The sequence below is a fragment of the Anthonomus grandis genome, chromosome 6 (assembly GCF_022605725.1).
Source record: "Anthonomus grandis grandis chromosome 6, icAntGran1.3, whole genome shotgun sequence".
Taxonomy (NCBI): Eukaryota; Metazoa; Arthropoda; class Insecta; order Coleoptera; family Curculionidae; genus Anthonomus; species Anthonomus grandis.
In genome coordinates this window covers 31,911,759-31,932,717 of record NC_065551.1, presented here as the reverse complement: position 1 = coordinate 31,932,717, position 20,959 = coordinate 31,911,759, and the positions used below count along the sequence as shown (strand labels likewise).

The 20,959-nt window shown below is 31.2% G+C and overlaps 1 protein-coding gene and 1 long non-coding RNA gene across 2 annotated transcripts; one reads left to right on the top strand and one right to left on the bottom strand.

Moving 5' to 3' along the window:
• The first annotated feature begins 322 nt into the window (after positions 1 to 322).
• LOC126737522 (polycomb group protein Pc) lies at positions 323 to 19,738 on the top strand. Its single transcript, XM_050442446.1, has 7 exons — positions 323 to 498; positions 557 to 753; positions 3,999 to 4,197; positions 4,251 to 4,397; positions 4,457 to 4,680; positions 18,895 to 19,011; positions 19,066 to 19,738. The coding sequence occupies exons 2-7, from the start codon at positions 682 to 684 to the stop codon at positions 19,297 to 19,299; spliced, it is 993 nt and encodes a 330-aa protein (XP_050298403.1). The 5' UTR covers positions 323 to 498; positions 557 to 681; the 3' UTR covers positions 19,300 to 19,738.
• LOC126737523 (uncharacterized) lies at positions 9,019 to 9,563 on the bottom strand. The gene is made up of 3 exons (XR_007661046.1): positions 9,388 to 9,563; positions 9,226 to 9,266; positions 9,019 to 9,104 (listed from the first exon to the last, which is right to left on the bottom strand). It is a non-coding gene; the product is annotated as an uncharacterized LOC126737523 (long non-coding RNA).
• Positions 19,739 to 20,959: the final 1,221 nt, after the last annotated feature.

Genomic DNA, 20,959 nt, shown 5'->3' with positions numbered 1-20,959 from the left:
TAATATTACAATATATTGCAATGACGTGCAACTACTGCCTAAAGAAAAAGGCTGTAGCTTTGGAGTAATATCACTACTACGTCATAACTGTCAAAGTTGTCAACCATCCAGGATTTTTGTTCAATTACTCTTGTTATATTGTGATATATCGCGCAATTAAAGTTGCATCCCATTATAATAACTATTAAATCCAGTGGCGAAAATACAAACAAAATAAAACAGAATCAGTCTTAGTATTTTACGATCGATAGCCCGATATTATCGCGCAACTTTTTTGTGCATAAAGAAAATAGCCATAAGCTTGTTGTAGTTTTATCGCTACGTACGTCATAAATGTCAAAGTTTGGACGTTTCTGTTTGATGTTTGTTTACTATTTGTCTCAGTCGCAAAAAAATATAAAATATAAACAAATAAAACCGATTTAGCTCCTGGGCCCTATTGGAATGTGAAAAAAGGATATAAACACCACTCCCAAAATGTAGCATTTGAGAATTCAGGTTAAAAAAGTAAATAAAGCCTCATCGAATCCAGCAGTACCTTTGCTAAGCATTTTAGGATGATGGGTCTGGAGAATCATCTGTAATTCCTACAGTGATGTAATTTACAGTCCATTTTACATATTTTTAATATGTAATTTATTCACACATCGCAGCTAAACATCTTTAAGCCTCTGGAACAACATGGGAAATAGTGAACTCGGTGATCAAGTTTATGAGGCAGAAAAAATCATTAAAAAAAGGAAGAGCCGAAAGGTGGGTGCTGTTTGGTAATAAATTTCCAATTAAAAGAAGATAAAAAATTTATTTATTTTTAACTTTAAAAAAATTAAATACAGTAAGCAAACACTACATGAAAATCAACATGCTCACTTTTGAAGAGGTACTACCCACTTGTTATGAGTCGGAAATCAATATTTTAGTCACTTAGGTTGTTAAGCCTATTCAGGAAGTTAGTCCTAATTAACTGGATTATGTTCACAGCACTTATTTAAAATCCTTACACCTATATACACATTTTCACAATTTATTAATTATGAGTACAAATTTCAATAGACATGCACATTAGATTTTTTACATATAAAACAACTATCTAATTAAATAAATTTTGAATCTTGCTATGTGAATTGTAAATCCAATCACTCAAGTTCCTCCTCATATTTTTTTAATTTGATTTGGAATCATATTATATATTTTAGGTGCTAACAAAGTGATATTTTTTGTTGCTAGAGTCTTGCTACATCTATGCCATGTACCCATGTTAATTACCGCACATCTAGTTTTATGTGGATGGGTTGGAAATTTTAGAGGATTCTTTTCTTTAGATTTAGTATATAATTGCCTAACACTAAAAAATTTCAAGTCTATGAAAACTTGCTCTGTAGAATATCTAATGTTACAATTCAGAGATGCTATAGTTAGTTATTGAAGCTTCCTCATCCACACCGACCATATACCAAATGAGATTTTACAAGGACAGAATATAGTTTTCCTAAATCTGTTAGTGCTCTCTAAGATATTTAAATTTAGAAACAATATATCTTGATTTGTTAATCAAATGGTTTCACGTCAAAGTCCCACCTCAAATGTTAGTAAATTTGAATTCCTAGATATTTTATTGAATTAGTAGCTGTTATAATGAAAGTAGATGTTATAACATAGCAATTAATGATTGTCTTGCTGGGATAGACTGGAATCAATTGATTTTGGGAGAGACATCTATTGATGTCATAGTTTCAATTTTCTATAATGTGATCTACTCCTCAACGGAAAGGTTTATTCCTCTTAAGAGGTACAAAAGTTCTTCTTTTCCATCTTGGTTTTCTTCAGAGCTCCGCAGTTTGATCATAAGCATGAAACAAATTCACAAAAAGTTTAAAATTAGTGGTCAACAGCAGGATTATGATGAATTTGTATTGTTGAGACAACAATGTGAGTACTTAGGAGAGTTGTGCTATCAACAATACATTAATAAGGTGGAAATGAATCTCGCTGGCAATCCAAGGTACTTCTGGTCATATATTCAAAATAAAAGAACTGGTTTTAGTCTTCCCTCCAGAATGACATACAATAACAGGATTAGTATGAATATCTCGGATACTGCGGATATGTTTGCAGAATACTTTTCATCCATCTATTCGGATGAGCAAGTCAATTACATACCATCTTTTGATTTTGATAAATCAATTTGTCTGAGCACTTTAACTCTGTCAACACAGGATGTTTATGAGGTTATTACTTCCTCTAAGAATAAGCTCTGCTCTGGACCAGAACATTCTTCCTAAAGAAATGTGTTTGTGTGCTCTGTTAATACTGTTCATTTTTAACAAATCTCTAGGTACTGGTTCTTATCCCACTCTCTGGAAGAAAAGTTTTCTAAAACCCATTGTTAAATCTGGTAGTAGAAATGAAATTTCCAATTATCGGGCTGTGTGTAACCAATCTGAGTTGCTAAAGCTGCTTGACTGCCTGGTCAGTCATAGGATTGCCTGGAGTTTTAAATCTTTATTTAATCCTGAGCAATTTGGATTTATAAAAAGCAGATCTACTGATGCTAATTTGGTGCTGTATGTCAACTACCTCTACCGATGCTTGGAGAAGGGACTTCAGGTTGACTCAATATATACAGATTTTTCCAAAGCTTTTGATCGGGTTAATCATGGGGGTACTCTTGCAGAAGCTTAGGGTTTTAGGTATTGTGGGGCCTCTTCTTCAGTGGATCTCGGGATTCATTAGAGGTAGAACCCAGATTGTTAATCTTGGAGGTACAAGTTCCTCTGAAATTTTGGTGCCATCTGGGGTGCCACAGGACTCTCACTCGGGCCCTGTTTTGTTTTGCCTCTTTTTGATTGATTTAGTTTGGAAACTTGAAAATTGTCGTGTGCTGATGATGTGAAGCTATTTAGGCTTATCACATCCCTTTCTGATGCTGTGCTCCTGCAAAAAGACCTCAATTTGTTCTTTGATTGGTGCCACTTGAATAGAATGTCCCTTAATATCAATAAGTGCCATAAGATTACTTTTTCTAAGCAAAGAAACCCTATTGCTTTTCTTTATAAAATAAATAATGTAGCAATTGGTGTCAAAACAGAGGTTTCTGACTGAGGAATATTTATTGACTCCAGGTTGTCTTTTAAAAGTCACATCAATCAGGTGACTGGTAGGGCAATGAAAATGCTGGGTTTTATCCAACGGTCTACAACTGATTTGTCTTTGTTTACTTTTAGATTACTTTATTGCTCTCTTGTTAGGCCCATCTTGGAGTATGGCTCAATTGTGTGGTCCCCGTCATATAACTGCTACATTGAGCAGATTGAAAAAACTCAAAATAAATTTTTAAGGGTGGCGGCTTTTAGATGTGGTTACAGGAGACAGGAGTATTACTATCAGTGGGTCAGGGATAACCTGAACTTACCCACATTAGAGTCATGAAGAACATTACTGGACTTATGTTTTATGCATAAGGTTTTAAATGCTACTATAGATTGTCCCGAGTTATTGTCTCTTTTTAAACTTAGGGTGCCTTCCAGATTGAATAGACAATCAGAAATATTTTCAGTCCCATTCCACCATACCAATTATGGCATTAATGAGCCAATTACATGAATGGCTCGAAGTGCTAATGGTCTGTCAGGACAGATAAACTTTTTTGACTCTAGGATAACATCATCAAGGGGCAGTTAAAGAATATTATTTCATAGGGGCTTTAAATTAACTCATCTACACCTTTCATTGATTTATAGGTAGCTTTGTATCTGAATATATATGTTTGTATGGGTATGCTATGTAACACTTTTGTAAATGGATTCCGTAAATAAATAAATAAATAAATATAATTATAGAGTCAGATATATGCAACATATTAGGAATTCCTGAGCTCTAAGAAGTGCTCTAGCTAGCTAAAGTGAAATGAATAGAATAAGAATGTACCATCAAATAAAAAGTATCATCCAAATTACACCTTTACAAAAAAAATAGTAGAGCTTACTCATCTACTTTAGGGTGTCACTGAATACTATGTAAAATGGAAAGGCTGGAGTCAGAAGTACAACACTTGGGAACCAGAAGAGAATATACTCGATGAAAGGCTTATAGAACTATTTGAAGAAGGCCAGAAATATGAAGGAACTAAAAGAGGCCCCAAAAAAGACAAAAGGGAAAAGAAACAAGTACAAAAAGAAATAGATACTGAAGACGAAGGTACTGCTTTACCAACTTTACACAATCTTACCTTGTTAAATATTTTTTTTTAGGCAAAAGTGATGATGACTTTCAAGATGAACTACCCCTTTATGAGGCCCTAAATGTCAAGCCCAATAAGAAGAAATATAAAGAAAAAGAGAGTAACAAAAAAAGTGGGGAAGATGAAACTATTAAAGCGGAAGAAGAGAAACAGAGAGGTAAATGCAATACAATGTAAAATACCTAATAGTCAATCAAAATCCCGTTTTTTTTTTAGAACTTATATCAGAACTCACTTCTTTAGCAGCATCAATTGCAGCTGACCACGATAACTCGGACAGCTCCAGTAGTGACGACCAGCGCCCGCTACTGTCCAGAATCGAATCCGGCACTAAAAGGAAAGCAGAGGTTTTGTCCACGGAGAGTGGAAAGATTGGAGTTACTATTACAACTAGTAGTCCCACTATTATTAGTCCTCCGCCTTCGAAGATCCGACATGAAGTAAGTCAAACTTCTTAATTTCATGAAAAGTTAATAATGCAAATTTTCTATAAACATGTATTTTGGAAAACCATGGGCTACAATGGTCATTATAAATTAATTTTATTCATTTATTTTGAAAAACAAAGTAAATTACAAAATGTTGAAAATAAAATTTAAAATCATAATAATCCTATGTGCTATAAACAAATTATTATTGAATAAATTAGTAAAGGCAAAAATGATGGAATAAGGTAAAGTAATATAAACTTTAATATAAACATGCTTGATAAATATTCTCATAATGCTAAAAATTATATTAATTTACTCTTTGTTTAAGTTATGCTAAGTATAAGTTAATTGAAAAAAGAGATTTGGCATAATAGGACTTCAAAAAAAAATCAGACAATATCATGGTGGAAACAAAATTTTAAAAATTAAAAAATGCACTAACCAATAAATTAAAAGTACTTAAAAATTAATTATTTAAAGACAAGTGGATTAAGGCTGGAAATTGCTGTAAGATATAATCGAAAACAATTAACTACTTTTAAAAAAATAACTCGATTAATGGTTTTCAAAACACATTTTTTTATCAAAGTAAAACTTATAAGTAATGTGCCTGAAATCAGCTTAACAAATATGTTTCAACTGTTGGTACCGACATTGTAGAAAAACAGAATTTTGATGATTATATGATGTTTCATGAAGTGACATGTAATCATAGCTTTTTTATTACACCTACAGGTAAAAGTGAAATAAAGAATATTTTAGCAAACCTTAGATGCTGCTCCAGGCCTAACCATTTCCGACATTAAAAAATCCTGTTCTTTCTATAAAAAATAGAGATATGACCTAATAAATTATTCAAGTGTTGGTATAATGATGTCTACAAATGTGACTTACCTCAGCGCTCTTGGTTGCTTAGTCAAAAGGATCCCTCCTTCATCTTATTTTATGCCAAAGTGTGGCACCAGGTTGCCAGAAATCATTTTTCAAACTTCATTATCCTCTTATGCAGATTTTCCTGAGACGGTCTTAAACATACTTACCATCGTTTTTTTTTTTTTTTATTTTTTAGAGAGGTTAAAAAAATCTGCAAACAGACACCCCGGGCCGGCCCGGGATAGTGTGGGGTTAAGGCTTTTTCCAGCCCCGACCCACTAAAAACCATTCCTCTAAGTCAATTTTTCAGGGAAGCACACTGATACATGCTTTGTCAATATTTTCAAGGGAAAATGCACATTTATACATGCTTGGTCAATATTTTCAAAAGAAGATGCACACTTTTACATGCTTTGTCAATATTTTCAAGGGAAAATGCACATTTATACATGCTTGGTCAATATTTTCAAGGGAAAATGCACAATTATACACGCTTTGTCAATATTTTCAAGGGAAGATGCACACTTTTACATGCTTGGTCAATATTTTCAAAGGAAGAACACTTTTACATGCTTTGTCAATATTTTCAAGGGAAAATGCACATTTATACATGCTTGGTCAATATTTTCAAGGGAAAATGCACACTTTATACACGCTTTGTCAATATTTTCAAGGGAAGATGCACACTTTTACATGCTTGGTCAATATTTTCAAAGGAAGAACACTTTTACATGCTTTGTCAATATTTTCAAGGGAAAATGCACATTTATACATGCTTGGTCAATATTTTCAAGGGAAAATGCACACTTTATACACGCTTTGTCAATATTTTCAAGGGAAGATGCACACTTTTACATGCTTGGTCAATATTTTCAAAGAAAGAACACTTTTACATGCTTTGTCAATATTTTCAAGGGAAAATGCACATTTATACAGGCTTGGTCAATATTTTCAAGGGAAAATGCACACTTTATACACGCTTTGTCAATATTTTCAAGGGAAGATGCACACTTTTACATGCTTGGTCAATATTTTCAAAGGAAGAACACTTTTACATGCTTTGTCAATATTTTCAAGGGAAAATGCACATTTATACATGCTTGGTCAATATTTTCAAGGGAAAATGCACACTTTATACACGCTTTGTCAATATTTTTAAGGGAAGATGCACACTTTTACATGCTTTGTCAATATTTTCAAGGGAAAATGCACATTTATACATGCTTGGTTAATATTTTCAAGGGAAAATGCACACTTATACACGCTTTGTCAATATTTTCAAGGGAAGATGCACACTTTTACATGCTTGGTCAATATTTTCAAAGGAAGAATACTTTTACATGCTTTGTCAATATTTTCAAGGGAAAATGCACACTTTTACATGCTTGGTCAATATTTTCAAAGGAAGAACACTTTTACATGCTTTGTCAATATTTTCAAGGGAAAATGCACATTTATACATGCTTGGTCAATATTTTCAAGGGAAGATGCACACTTTTACATGCTTTGTCAATATTTTCAAGGGAAGATGCACACTTTTACATGCTTTGTCAATATTTTCAAGGGAAAATGCACATTTATACATGCTTGGTCAATATTTTCAAAAGAAGATGCACACTTTTACATGCTTTGTCAATATTTTCAAGGGAAAATGCACATTTATACATGCTTGGTCAATATTTTCAAGGGAAAATGCACAATTATACACGCTTTGTCAATATTTTCAAGGGAAGATGCACACTTTTACATGCTTGGTCAATATTTTCAAAGGAAGAACACTTTTACATGCTTTGTCAATATTTTCAAGGGAAAATGCACATTTATACATGCTTGGTCAATATTTTCAAGGGAAAATGCACACTTTATACACGCTTTGTCAATATTTTCAAGGGAAGATGCACACTTTTACATGCTTGGTCAATATTTTCAAAGGAAGAACACTTTTACATGCTTTGTCAATATTTTCAAGGGAAAATGCACATTTATACATGCTTGGTCAATATTTTCAAGGGAAAATGCACACTTTATACACGCTTTGTCAATATTTTCAAGGGAAGATGCACACTTTATACACGCTTTGTCAATATTTTCAAGGGAAGATGCACACTTTTACATGCTTGGTCAATATTTTCAAAGGAAGAACACTTTTACATGCTTTGTCAATATTTTCAAGGGAAGATGCACACTTTTACATGCTTGGTCAATATTTTCAAAGGAAGAACACTTTTACATGCTTTGTCAATATTTTCAAGGGGAAATGCACATTTATACATGCTTGGTCAATATTTTCAAGGGAAGATGCACACTTTTACATGCTTGGTCAATATTTTCAAAGGAAGAACACTTTTACATGCTTTGTCAATATTTTCAAGGGAAAATGCACATTTATACATGCTTGGTCAATATTTTCAAGGGAAGATGCACACTTTTACATGCTTTGTCAATATTTTCAAGGGAAAATGCACATTTATACATGCTTGGTCAATATTTTCAAGGGAAGATGCACACTTTTACATGCTTGGTCAATATTTTCAAAGGAAGAACACTTTTACATGCTTTGTCAATATTTTCAAGGGAAAATGCACATTTATACATGCTTGGTCAATATTTTCAAGGGAAAATGCACACTTTATACACGCTTTGTCAATATTTTCAAGGGAAGATGCACACTTTTACATGCTTTGTCAATATTTTCAAGGGAAAATGCACATTTATACATGCTTGGTTAATATTTTCAAGGGAAAATGCACACTTATACACGCTTTGTCAATATTTTCAAGGGAAGATGCACACTTTTACATGCTTTGTCAATATTTTCAAGGGAAAATGCACATTTATACATGCTTGGTTAATATTTTCAAGGGAAAATGCACACTTATACACGCTTTGTCAATATTTTCAAGGGAAGATGCACACTTTTACATGCTTGGTCAATATTTTCAAAGGAAGAACACTTTTACATGCTTTGTCAATATTTTCAAGGGAAAATGCACATTTATACATGCTTGGTTAATATTTTCAAGGGAAGATGCACACTTTTACATGCTTGGTCAATATTTTCAAAGGAAGAACACTTTTACATGCTTTGTCAATATTTTCAAGGGAAAATGCACATTTATACATGCTTGGTCAATATTTTCAAGGGAAAATGCACACTTTTACATGCTTGGTCAATATTTTCAAAGGAAGAACACTTTTACATGCTTTGTCAATATTTTCAAGGGAAAATGCACATTTATACATGCTTGGTCAATATTTTCAAGGGAAGATGCACACTTTTACATGCTTGGTCAATATTTTCAAAGGAAGAACACTTTTACATGCTTTGTCAATATTTTCAAGGGAAAATGCACATTTATACATGCTTGGTCAATATTTTCAAGGGAAAATGCACACTTTATACACGCTTTGTCAATATTTTCAAGGGAAGATGCACACTTTTACATGCTTTGTCAATATTTTCAAGGGAAAATGCACATTTATACATGCTTGGTTAATATTTTCAAGGGAAAATGCACACTTATACACGCTTTGTCAATATTTTCAAGGGAAGATGCACACTTTTACATGCTTGGTCAATATTTTCAAAGGAAGAACACTTTTACATGCTTTGTCAATATTTTCAAGGGAAAATGCACATTTATACATGCTTGGTCAATATTTTCAAGGGAAAATGCACACTTTATACACGCTTTGTCAATATTTTCAAGGGAAGATGCACACTTTTACATGCTTGGTCAATATTTTCAAAGGAAGAACACTTTTACATGCTTTGTCAATATTTTCAAGGGAAAATGCACATTTATACATGCTTGGTCAATATTTTCAAGGGAAAATGCACACTTTATACACGCTTTGTCAATATTTTCAAGGGAAGATGCACACTTTTACATGCTTTGTCAATATTTTCAAGGGAAAATGCACATTTATACATGCTTGGTTAATATTTTCAAGGGAAAATGCACACTTATACACGCTTTGTCAATATTTTCAAGGGAAGATGCACACTTTTACATGCTTGGTCAATATTTTCAAAGGAAGAATACTTTTACATGCTTTGTCAATATTTTCAAGGGAAAATGCACACTTTTACATGCTTGGTCAATATTTTCAAAGGAAGAACACTTTTACATGCTTTGTCAATATTTTCAAGGGAAAATGCACATTTATACATGCTTGGTCAATATTTTCAAGGGAAGATGCACACTTTTACATGCTTTGTCAATATTTTCAAGGGAAGATGCACACTTTTACATGCTTTGTCAATATTTTCAAGGGAAAATGCACATTTATACATGCTTGGTCAATATTTTCAAGGGAAGATGCACACTTTTACATGCTTGGTCAATATTTTCAAAGGAAGAACACTTTTACATGCTTTGTCAATATTTTCAAGGGAAGATGCACACTTTTACATGCTTGGTCAATATTTTCAAAGGAAGAACACTTTTACATGCTTTGTCAATATTTTCAAGGGGAAATGCACATTTATACATGCTTGGTCAATATTTTCAAGGGAAGATGCACACTTTTACATGCTTTGTCAATATTTTCAAGGGAAAATGCACATTTATACATGCTTGGTCAATATTTTCAAGGGAAGATGCACACTTTTACATGCTTGGTCAATATTTTCAAAGGAAGAACACTTTTACATGCTTTGTCAATATTTTCAAGGGGAAATGCACATTTATACATGCTTGGTCAATATTTTCAAGGGAAGATGCACACTTTTACATGCTTGGTCAATATTTTCAAAGGAAGAACACTTTTACATGCTTTGTCAATATTTTCAAGGGAAAATGCACATTTATACATGCTTGGTCAATATTTTCAAAAGAAGATGCACACTTTTACATGCTTTGTCAATATTTTCAAGGGAAAATGCACATTTATACATGCTTGGTCAATATTTTCAAAAGAAGATGCACACTTTTACATGCTTTGTCAATATTTTCAAGGGAAAATGCACATTTATACATGCTTGGTCAATATTTTCAAAAGAAGATGCACACTTTTACATGCTTTGTCAATATTTTCAAGGGAAAATGCACACTTATACACGCTTTGTCAATATTTTCAAGGGAAGATGCACACTTTTACATGCTTGGTCAATATTTTCAAAGGAAGAACACTTTTACATGCTTTGTCAATATTTTCAAGGGAAAATGCACATTTATACATGCTTGGTCAATATTTTCAAGGGAAGATGCACACTTTCACATGCTTTGTCAATATTTTCGAGGGAAAATGCACATTTATACATGCTTTGTCAATATTTTTTACACGTTAGTTAGTTAAGTCTAGTCAAGTCACGTTAAGTTGTAAATCTTTTTAATACGTTAAATAAACCGAAAAATTACTTCTTACAATCTAAAAAGGACATTTTCCAATAATGAAAATTAATGTTTAAAATGAAATACGAAACCGATACATCACAAATGTGTTTGCTGCGTATCTACGATTGGATATGATTGGATATTTAGATCCCATTGAATTGTAGTTATATAAACCTTTATTTCAATTATATTATAAATGGAAAGTAATTTCAATAAGGAAATTTAACGCATAAATTTCCTATAGAGAACCCCCAAGATTTTAATAAATTCTAAATTCTTTTTTTTTTCATAAAATAAATATTTTTTATGCTTATTAGAGGCCCCATAATGATGTTGTTTAGCGAATAAATTCACAGAATTTTTACTTATCTCTTAATTTCCCCTTAATAGTTTTATTTAATTGTGAATTTAGCGAATAAATTCACACTTTCTGAAGAGACTTAGAATTATAGTTTTATATAACCCCTTAGTGATTTCATGTAAATGTGAATTTAGCGAATAAATTCACCTAAAAATTTAGAAAATTTTGTATAGACTATGAGAATTTTTATTTATATTTTAATTCCCCTTTGATAGTTTTATCTCATTGTGAATTTAGCGAATAAATCCTCAAGAAGCTTAAGAGAAAACATTTTCAAATTTAATTTTGCAAAAATTTTTGACTGTTTTGGGAAATGGAAATTTAACGAATAAATTTCCTTAAAAAATTTTTGTTAAAACTTTAAAGTTTGGGTTCAGAAAATTTTGAAAAATATTCGCAAAATCCGTATTTGTATTATTATAACCCCCTTCGTAATTTCATGTAATTGTGAATTTAGCGAATAAATTCACACTCTTCAGAATACTTAGAATTTATTGAAATCTGTATTTGTTTTATAGAACCCCTTAGTGGTTTCATGTAAATGTGAATTTACCGAATAAATTCACCTAAAAAATTTGAAAATTTTTTATGAACTATGAAAATTTTTATTTATATTTTAATTCCCCTTTGATAGTTTTATTTAGACATTTTTTAAAATTTTTGGAAAAATCTTTAGAGAGTTTGAGAATTTTTATTTCGGTTTTTCCCCTTTTAATAGTTTTATTTAATTGTGAATTTAGCGAATAAATTCACACTCTTCAGACGAATTAGAATTTATTAAAATCCGTATTTGTTTTATATAACCCCTTAGTGATTTCAGATAAATGTGAATTTAGCGAATAAATTCATCTAAAAGTTTTTATAGACTATGAGAATTTCTATTTATATTTTAATTCCCCTTTGATAGTTTTATTCAATGTGAATTTAGCGAATAAATTCACATACATTTTTTAAAATTTTTGGAGTAATCTTTAGAGAGTTTGAGAATGTTTATTTCTGTTTCCCCCCCTTAATAGTTTTATTTAATTGTGAATTTAGGGAATAAATCCACAAGAGACTTAAGAGAAAACATTTTCAAATTTAATTTTGCAAAAATTTTTGACTGTTTTAAAAAATGGAAATTTAGCGAATAAATTTCCTTAAAAAAAATGTTGTTAAAACTTTAAAGTTTGTGTTCAGAAAATTTTGAAAAATATTCGTAAAATCCGTATTTTTTTTATATAACCCCTTAGTGATTTCAGGTAAATGTGAATTTAGCGAATAAATTCATCTAAAAATTTTTATAGACTATGAGAATTTCTATTTATATTTTGATTCCCCTTTGATAGTTATTTAATTGTGAATTTAGCGAATAAAGCCACAAGAAACTTGAGAGAAAAAATGTTCAAATTTAATTTTGCAAAAATTTTTGACTGTTTTAAAAAATGGAAATTTAGCGAATAAATTTCCTTAAAAAAATGTTGTTAAAACTTTAAAGTTTGTGTTCAGAAAATTTTGAAAAATATTCGTATAATCCGTATTTTTTTTATATAACCCCTTAGTGATCTCAGGTAAATGTGAATTTAGCGAATAAATTTATCTTAAAATTTTTATAGGCTATGAGAATTTCTATTTATATTTTAATTCCCCTTTGATAGTTTTATTTAAATGTGAATTTAGCGAATAAATTCACAGAAATTTTTTAAAATTTTTGGAAAAATCTTTAGTTTGAGAATTTCTATTTCTGTTTTTTTCCCACCTTAATAGTTTTATTTAATTGTGAATTTAGCGAATACATCCACAAGAAACTGATAGAAAACATTTTCAAATTAATTCTTCAAAAATTTTTGACTGTTTTAGAAAATGGAAATTTAACGAATAAATTTCCTTAAAAAATGTTTGTTAATACTAAGTTTGTGTTCAGAAAATTTTGAAAAATATTTAGAATTTATTAAAATCTGTATTTGTATTGTAACCCCCTCTGTAATATCATGTAAATGTGAATTTAACGAATAAATTCACCCAAAAATTTTGAAAGTTTTTTATAGACTATGAGAATTTCTATTTATATTTTGATTCCCCTTTGATAGTTTTATTTAATTGTGAATTTAGCGTATAAATCCACAAGAAACTTAAGAGAAAACATTTTCAAATTTAATTATGCAAAAATTTTTCACTGTTTAAGAGAATGGAAATTTAACGAATAAATTTCCTTAAAAAATGTTTTTTATTAGTTTTAATAAGTTTGTGTTCAGAAAATTTTGAAAAGTATTTAGAATTTATTAAAATCTGTATTTGTATTGTAACCCCCTCTGTAATATCATGTAAATGTGAATTTAGCGAATAAATTCACATAACTTAATTTATTTCTGTTTAGAGCAAAACTAAGACGAATCCAAAATCCAATCGTAGATACACATACTAAAGAAATCCACTTTATCAAAATATAGCAAAAATGTTCGTATCCGTAAATTTGTTTGGATTAAAACATTTTAAAATTTGAATTACTATTATTGAAACTATAATTGCTTTGTTATTACTTACGTGTGAATTTAGCGAATAAATCCACAATAAAATATAAATTCCAATTTTCATGTAAATTTAGCGAATAAATTTACTCAAGAATTGCTACTAATAAAATTTGAACACGCATCTCAAATCCTTATATTACCGACTAACAATTAATTTTTGCTTCGTTATATTTGCAACACCAAATTAAACTTTTAAAACTTGCATGCAATTGTAAAAAAAAATCGGTACTTACCATTTTATTCCAGCTGTACAGGATCCACATTAAAAACACTCACTAAAAAAACCATCACAGTAAAAACACCCAATCACTAAACACTCGTACTATACCACTAACCATAAGGAAGCTATTTCTCGCTTTTAATAAATTCTGAATCCAAATATCATGATCTTGTTTAAAGCGCAAATTTAGCGAATAAATCTGCCAATAAAAATTTTCTTCGTTGTTTTAAAAAAGTTTGACTATCGTGATTTTGTTTAAAGTGCAGATTTAACGAATAAATCTGCTGATCAGAGAGAGAAATTTTAACAAAGAGGAAATTTAACGAATAAATTTCCTACAGAAAACCCTCAAGGTTTTAATAAATTCTAAATCCAAATATCATGATCTTGTTTAAAGTGCAAATTTAACGAATAAATCTGCCAATAAATATTCTGTTCCTTGTTTACTAAAACCCCTTATTTGACTCACATAATCTTGTTTAAAGTGCAGATTGAGCTAATTAGAGAGAGAAATTTAACGAATAAATTTCCCATGCTCTCTGCAATTAATTTTTGCTTTGTTATATTTGCAACACTAAATTAAACTTTTAAAACTTGCATGCAATTGTAAAGAAAAATCGGTACTTACCATTTTACTCCAGCTGTACAGGATCCACATTAAAAACACTCACTAAAAAAAACCACCCAATCACTAAACACTTACACCATACCAGGAACCATAAGGGAGCCATCTTCTTTGGACCTACCTCGACCGCTACCCAAAAACGACTGAATTCGAAGTGCTGCTCCACAATAAACCTTTCACCCACCCGAACGTATCCGAGCATGCCCGAGAGAAGACTCCACGTTGTCGGTAGAGGCTGCGCGCGCTTTTACTTTCACTTTTCATGCGCGTTATGAGCTACTTAATTTTTAAGAAAATTTAAATAAATGTACCTTTTATTTAAATAAATCCCTTTTTTTAATTAATCGATCAGTATAGGGGAAAAATCGGGATGAAGGATCAGATTAAGGGCTTGTCCACAGGCCATTTTGTCATCTAAAAATATTTATTTACCTACATTTATTTAAATATTTATATTTATTCCAATATACCCAGTTTTATACGGGATGGCCAAATAAGACCCGTTAATTTGTCAATCAACAGCGTGCTTTTTCCTGTTTTTCTTGAATGTGATCGTAAGAAAATTCTGGAAATTAAATCCGGCATTCTACTCCTGGTACTCTTTGTAATTTAAAAAATCAATCAAATATTCCCGTTGATCGCTTTATTTATTTATTATGTGTGAAGGGTTGCGTATCAGCCAAAGCATATATCCACTGACGAGGCCTAATTTTTTTTTATTTAAAGAAATTATTTAAACATCATAAGAGCAATTAATATAGAAAATATTTTTTTATAGGTATTTGCAAGCAAATAGGGTAGAAAATAAAGGTCTTATTTTACCAGAAATTCCTTTTTTATTATGGCAAATAAAAAAGGACTTTCTGGTGAAATAAGACCTTTATTTTCAACTTGCAAATACCTATAAAATACATCCCAGAACATGGACACCATTCTCCAAACTATTTTTTTTTTAATAAAAATTTATCAAAAGTAAACGAAATTAAACGAGTCAAACTTTTACACCCTCGTTGGTCTTCTTATAGTGCAAAGATGGGTGTATAGAGGGTTGCCTAGCCACATACGGTTTATCTTATGACACAAACCCACTGTTGGGACCTACGAGGGTCAAAAATCAAGACTTCTTGAGAAAGGAAATAATTATAACTATAAATAAATGAAAAAACGTTGACATTATTTACTATTTATTGTGAAATAATTAAATATTTTGTCAGTGCGATGCGATGTCCGCTTGTATAAAATAATAATTGTACTTCAAACATAAAAAATTGTACTCAGGGTGTACTACTTACAGAAACAGCGATTCAGGAAATAAATATTCAAGAATCGGTTGATATAGCGAAATAAATAATTTATAATAATATGATAATAATAATAATAATAATAATAGTAATAAAAAATATTTTTTTAAATAAAAGGCTTACAAATATAGATTCTGCAGTGCAGATTTGGGTCTTTAACTTTATGACCAAAAGAAAGAAGGAATATTTAATAAAGGACAATTAATATTATATTTTGGAATAATATTTAAAACTAACGACCCAAGTACTAACATGCATGTACTAAACCTAGACAAGCTAAAAGAATACACAATCTATTACTAAAAAAATTTTCACACAAGGAGCATAATAAAATACATACATTAAATATAAATACATCTTAATTAAATATTATATAATAATATCCTTTAAATTATAACACTTTAATTGACGAAGTTCGGTTTTGCTCCGCTAATGGGGATTAATGTTAATTTTGTATTAAAAGAATTCGCGTCTGTTTTTAAATTTTAATTAAATTACTTTTTCTCTTTATATTTGAAAAAAACACTTAAGGTAAGGTGAATTCCTGAATACACATTTTTTGAATCTTATCCAATAGTTTCAAGATAGCCCTAAAAGAATAGAATCCGTTGAGAACGTTGATATAAGCTTTTCTCTATTTAACTATCACTTTCCTTATCAAAAAAGCTTTCAGAGGCAAATCAAACAGTTACCATTCCAAAAAAGGACTAAATATAAAAAGGCAAATTTTATAAAATTCAATACAAAGGGTGACAAATGAGGAGCAGACTTGCAAAATGCGGTTTGTCCAAAATTGTAAATTCTCAAGATACATCAAAAACTGGTGCTACGAATCGGTCTTACTTACCGAGTTAGGACATTTTCCAAAAAATTAGGAAAATTTAGGATAAGTAAATACAAGAATGGCAGACTAGAAGAAGCAAAAGTAACTTTGGTATTTTAGAAAAAGATCTGGACAAAATGCTATTTGCATGTCTATAGTGGACAAAATGCCTTTTGATTGTCATTTGGAAAAACTTTTTGGGTAAAGTCCAGTGCAGCAATATATTAGAATGGTCACCCGTCAAAACACCAGCATTTTACTTCTCAAACAATGTAAATAGAAGGTGGATGACATTGTTTGGCAGTTTGGTGACCATTCTAATATATCGTTGCACTGGACTTTAAAATTACCCCCAAAAAAATGAAGAACCATTTTCTTTAAGCAGTATTTTTAATTTTTAACAAACTCAAATGAAATTAACATCTTCCGTATCGTTACAGTCACAGTCCTCACTTTCTTCAACATTGGTTTCAACCTCACACTGGCCTTCTAAAATTGGAACTAACCATTCCAATTCTGGATCCTGATTTCAGTTTTCTCCAGATAATGATGCCAATAATTTTTTTAAACTATCTACTTTTTTTCCCTTTATTTTATGACCCAAACCTAATTCCTGTAATTCTATTTGATCGAATCTTGCTCGTGGTTTTAGGAGTGATCAACGTTTTTTTATGTCAAGTAAATGCCAGTCAGTTCCACCACTTTAGTGTAGATATCCCAATATTGATCTGGAGTTTTTATAATACTATGAGACATAAGAGTGACCTCTAATTGGAAATATAATTTCTATGTATGTGATTATTTTTATTTTGTCCTCCACACCGATCTGCAAAAAAACAGTTTTTCGTCGCATTGTCTGGAAATGTAAGTTTTATCAAAAAATCGATAAGAGCGGAAGATATCCCAGTCGCCCCGCTCCTGCTTGGTGCTCTATCCACGTATAGAATACTGTGTCTTTACAATTAAGTTTGGTAATGCAAAAAAAGTATAATGACAGCTGTTGGGCGTAAAATGCCTCCTGAATAGGGACCTTGGGTAATACCTGAACTCGCAGTAGCTACAGACATCAGTAGCGGAACTACCGAATCCTATATTAAAGTATTTACTAAACACCCTGCTGAAATATTTGTAATTTACTTTCAGATTGTTTGGTGCTTTTTTGTTATATAATTGCCAAAGTATAGAAATGTTGTATTCTGATGATACATAAATCCGTCGAGACTTTTTTCTTCCATAGTGGCATTCGTTTCCTTGTAACTGACTAATAAAAGATCTTACAGAATTCAGTTTATTCACAAACTTAAAAGTGCGTCTATGCCCTCCCCTTTTTTCTGTTAAAACTGTTTTCCCACTTTGCACTTTCCTGCAAATGGTTTCACCCTCCTCTGACCAACATTGTAAACAGCCATTATAAACTTCTGACAAACCTGCAATTTTTGTTGCTTAACGAAAACCTAAAAAAAATTTGGTGAAACATTCAACCTAAAAAAATATTTAAATTTAATAGGTAAAAAAAATTCAAATCCATATTTTTTTAAAATAAAAATAAATGTATATAACAGCGTGGGGATTTGTAACTTACGCAATATTTTACTGCGTGAGAGTAAAATATTGCGAGAGTGAGGTTTTCCATAAAGTTTTTTTCTTTCCCTAGTTGTTAAATTAATTTGTCGCTTTCGGCTACCCCGGTCACTATCACCAACAATGTGCTTACCATCTACAGACTCCATTGTGATTTAAACTTCACGAAAAAGTTATGAAACAAACACAAAATACTTGTACATACATTAAAACCACACCGACAGAAATTAGGTTATAAAACAAACATGTTTACATCTGGACCAAACGCGATGTGTTTGTCTTGTGGACAAAATACTTTTTGTTTGTCTGAAGGTGATGGACTAAATGCATTTTGCATGTCTAGGGGATTCTCGCAATATATTTGAAATGGTACAAAATTCGATTTGAACGTCCAAAATGATGTGAAAAACGTTCAAAATGTGAAAATTTGGACAAACTGCGTTTTGCAACTCTGCTCCTCAAATAACTTGCCGGTTTTATATAGAACTGGTACCACTGCTTTACTGAAAATACTTTTAAAATGTTGCCAAACATACCCTGTACGCCATTGATAATAACGACATTATTTTATTGACTTTTTTTTGTTTAAGGAAAAGGGAGAATTTTCAGAAAAAAGACAGGCAATCCTGGATGCAGCATTGCCACATGTCTCCTCTAAAGAAGCAGCTTTACCTTCTGATACCGAAAAGAGGCCAGAGAAAATTGAGGTATTTTAAGGTTTTATATATGTATTTTTTTTAAATTATTTAATAAATCTTTAGGTGAATCAAGAGAAACCCCAACAGGATAACAATAATAAAGAGGAATACTCCTTAACTAGTCCTGGGTCAGAGTACTGGTTGGCGAGGAACCCGGTGGCCAATCAGGTGTTTATTACCGACGTAACGGTCAATTTGAAAACTGTAACAATCAGAGAATGTAAAACGGGAAATGGGTTTTTTAAGAACAGGGAGAGCGAGAGTGATAGTCACGATCATTCAAGTGATGTGCTATAACTTTTTTTGAGCATTAAAAATTCCATTATACAGACTGTCCGGAAATAACGTTCGAATTATTTAAGGTTCCATTATTGATGAACCCTATCTACACTATTTAAACGTTATTGCTGGACATCCTATATAGTGACAAAAAATGAATGTAGTAAGAAACAATACATAAATATATTTCATAGTTAAAAGTTTCAAACTTGAAAGGCTTTAGTTTCAGAGAATGAGAGGTTTTGTGAGTCCCTTTTAACTGTATATTTAATTTTTTATAATGATTTTTAATACCAGATAAGATTTGTATTTTGTAACTATCGCTATGATAACTTACTATACACAAATTAGTTAATCACACGTCGACGTAATAATTGCAGTTTGAATTGAGGGGGTCAGAAGCCAAGGGGTCCAAGTACCGAAACGTAAATATTGAGAAATTTAAATTTTAAATATTTTTACTTATTAAAAAATCTAGAACCCTAAAATGCATGAGTTATGTATTGCAAATTTTTTGTTTTGCTTATACTTATAATTTAGGATGGATTTTGAAAATGCTTGGGCTTTATTTTATTCACAGGGCCGTACTATGGTACACGGGGGTGCGTAACAATTTTAAAAAAATGCCACATAATCATTTATTTTTGTAGATAGGTAATACAAATTCTCAAATAAGAGAATAGACTTTAATAAAAAATAGTTACAGAAGGTTTTGTATTAATATTAATCATCATCCGATTCAACCATGTCACCGAGAGTATAATCTTCATCGTTTCGCCCGTTTGTTTGATGGCCTGCATTCAACGTCTGTCCTGGATTCAACGACTCATAGAAATCATGGTGTATTGGTGGTACATATGGTAGAAGCTGCATCAACTTATTGAATTTTGCTAATTTTATTTTTTGGAGGACTGTCATATAGAGCAGGTAGAAGAATTTTTGAAGGTCTACCACGCAAGGCAGTTTTTTTAGAAAGATCCATTTCTTCAAAAGGAAAATCACTATAAAAAAGTTTCATTGGATACTTTTTTTTTTAAATGTAGCCATTGCATTTTACTTATTCCTGTAAGATTTGATTTCATGATGTTGTCCATGGGAGATATAGATTTAGAATCCTCAGGATGCATTTTTACTACAATAAATTTTCTACTGACTCCTGCTATAAAATTAACCCAATCATCGGGAGTAAAAACGTGAGTTAGCCGTCTCTTTGCTTTTTCAATAATGGCAAAATCTTGATCGCATTCGATAAAGGAATGTCCCGAAACCAAAAAACGGTGTTCAACACTTTCGATATGTGTAAATTGCACAATATACATCCAAAATTTTATTGTTCTTGTTTTGACCACCACAGTTATCACTGAATGCATCGATGTGGGTCACTGTTTTTGGCAAACTTTCAATGTACTTCAGACATGACATGACTTCTTGAGAACCTTTCGACCCTTCAGCTTAATGCCACATGTACATATTACCAATTGATGACCTTGGTGCAAGAACCCTGTGACCGTTCCTTTGGGTTAATTGAAAAAAATAAAAGAAAGAGGGAAAGAATATACACTGCAGAAGAATGGAGAAACCTAGTTAAAGAAACATCTAAAAACTTCAAGGTGATAAACGTCAATCAAAAAATGATTTATAATCACACAGAACATTTTAAAGCCCTATTCAAAGGATT

Bases quoted from the DNA above. Each gene is read 5' to 3' on its own strand.
- LOC126737522 (XM_050442446.1), top strand. From the start codon at position 682: ATGGGAAATAGTGAACTCGGTGATCAAGTTTATGAGGCAGAAAAAATC. The intron at 4,198-4,250 runs GTACTGCTTTAC...ATTTTTTTTTAG, and splicing joins AATAGATACTGAAGACGAAG to GCAAAAGTGATGATGACTTT. The intron at 19,012-19,065 runs GTATTTTAAGGT...ATAAATCTTTAG, and splicing joins AGAGGCCAGAGAAAATTGAG to GTGAATCAAGAGAAACCCCA.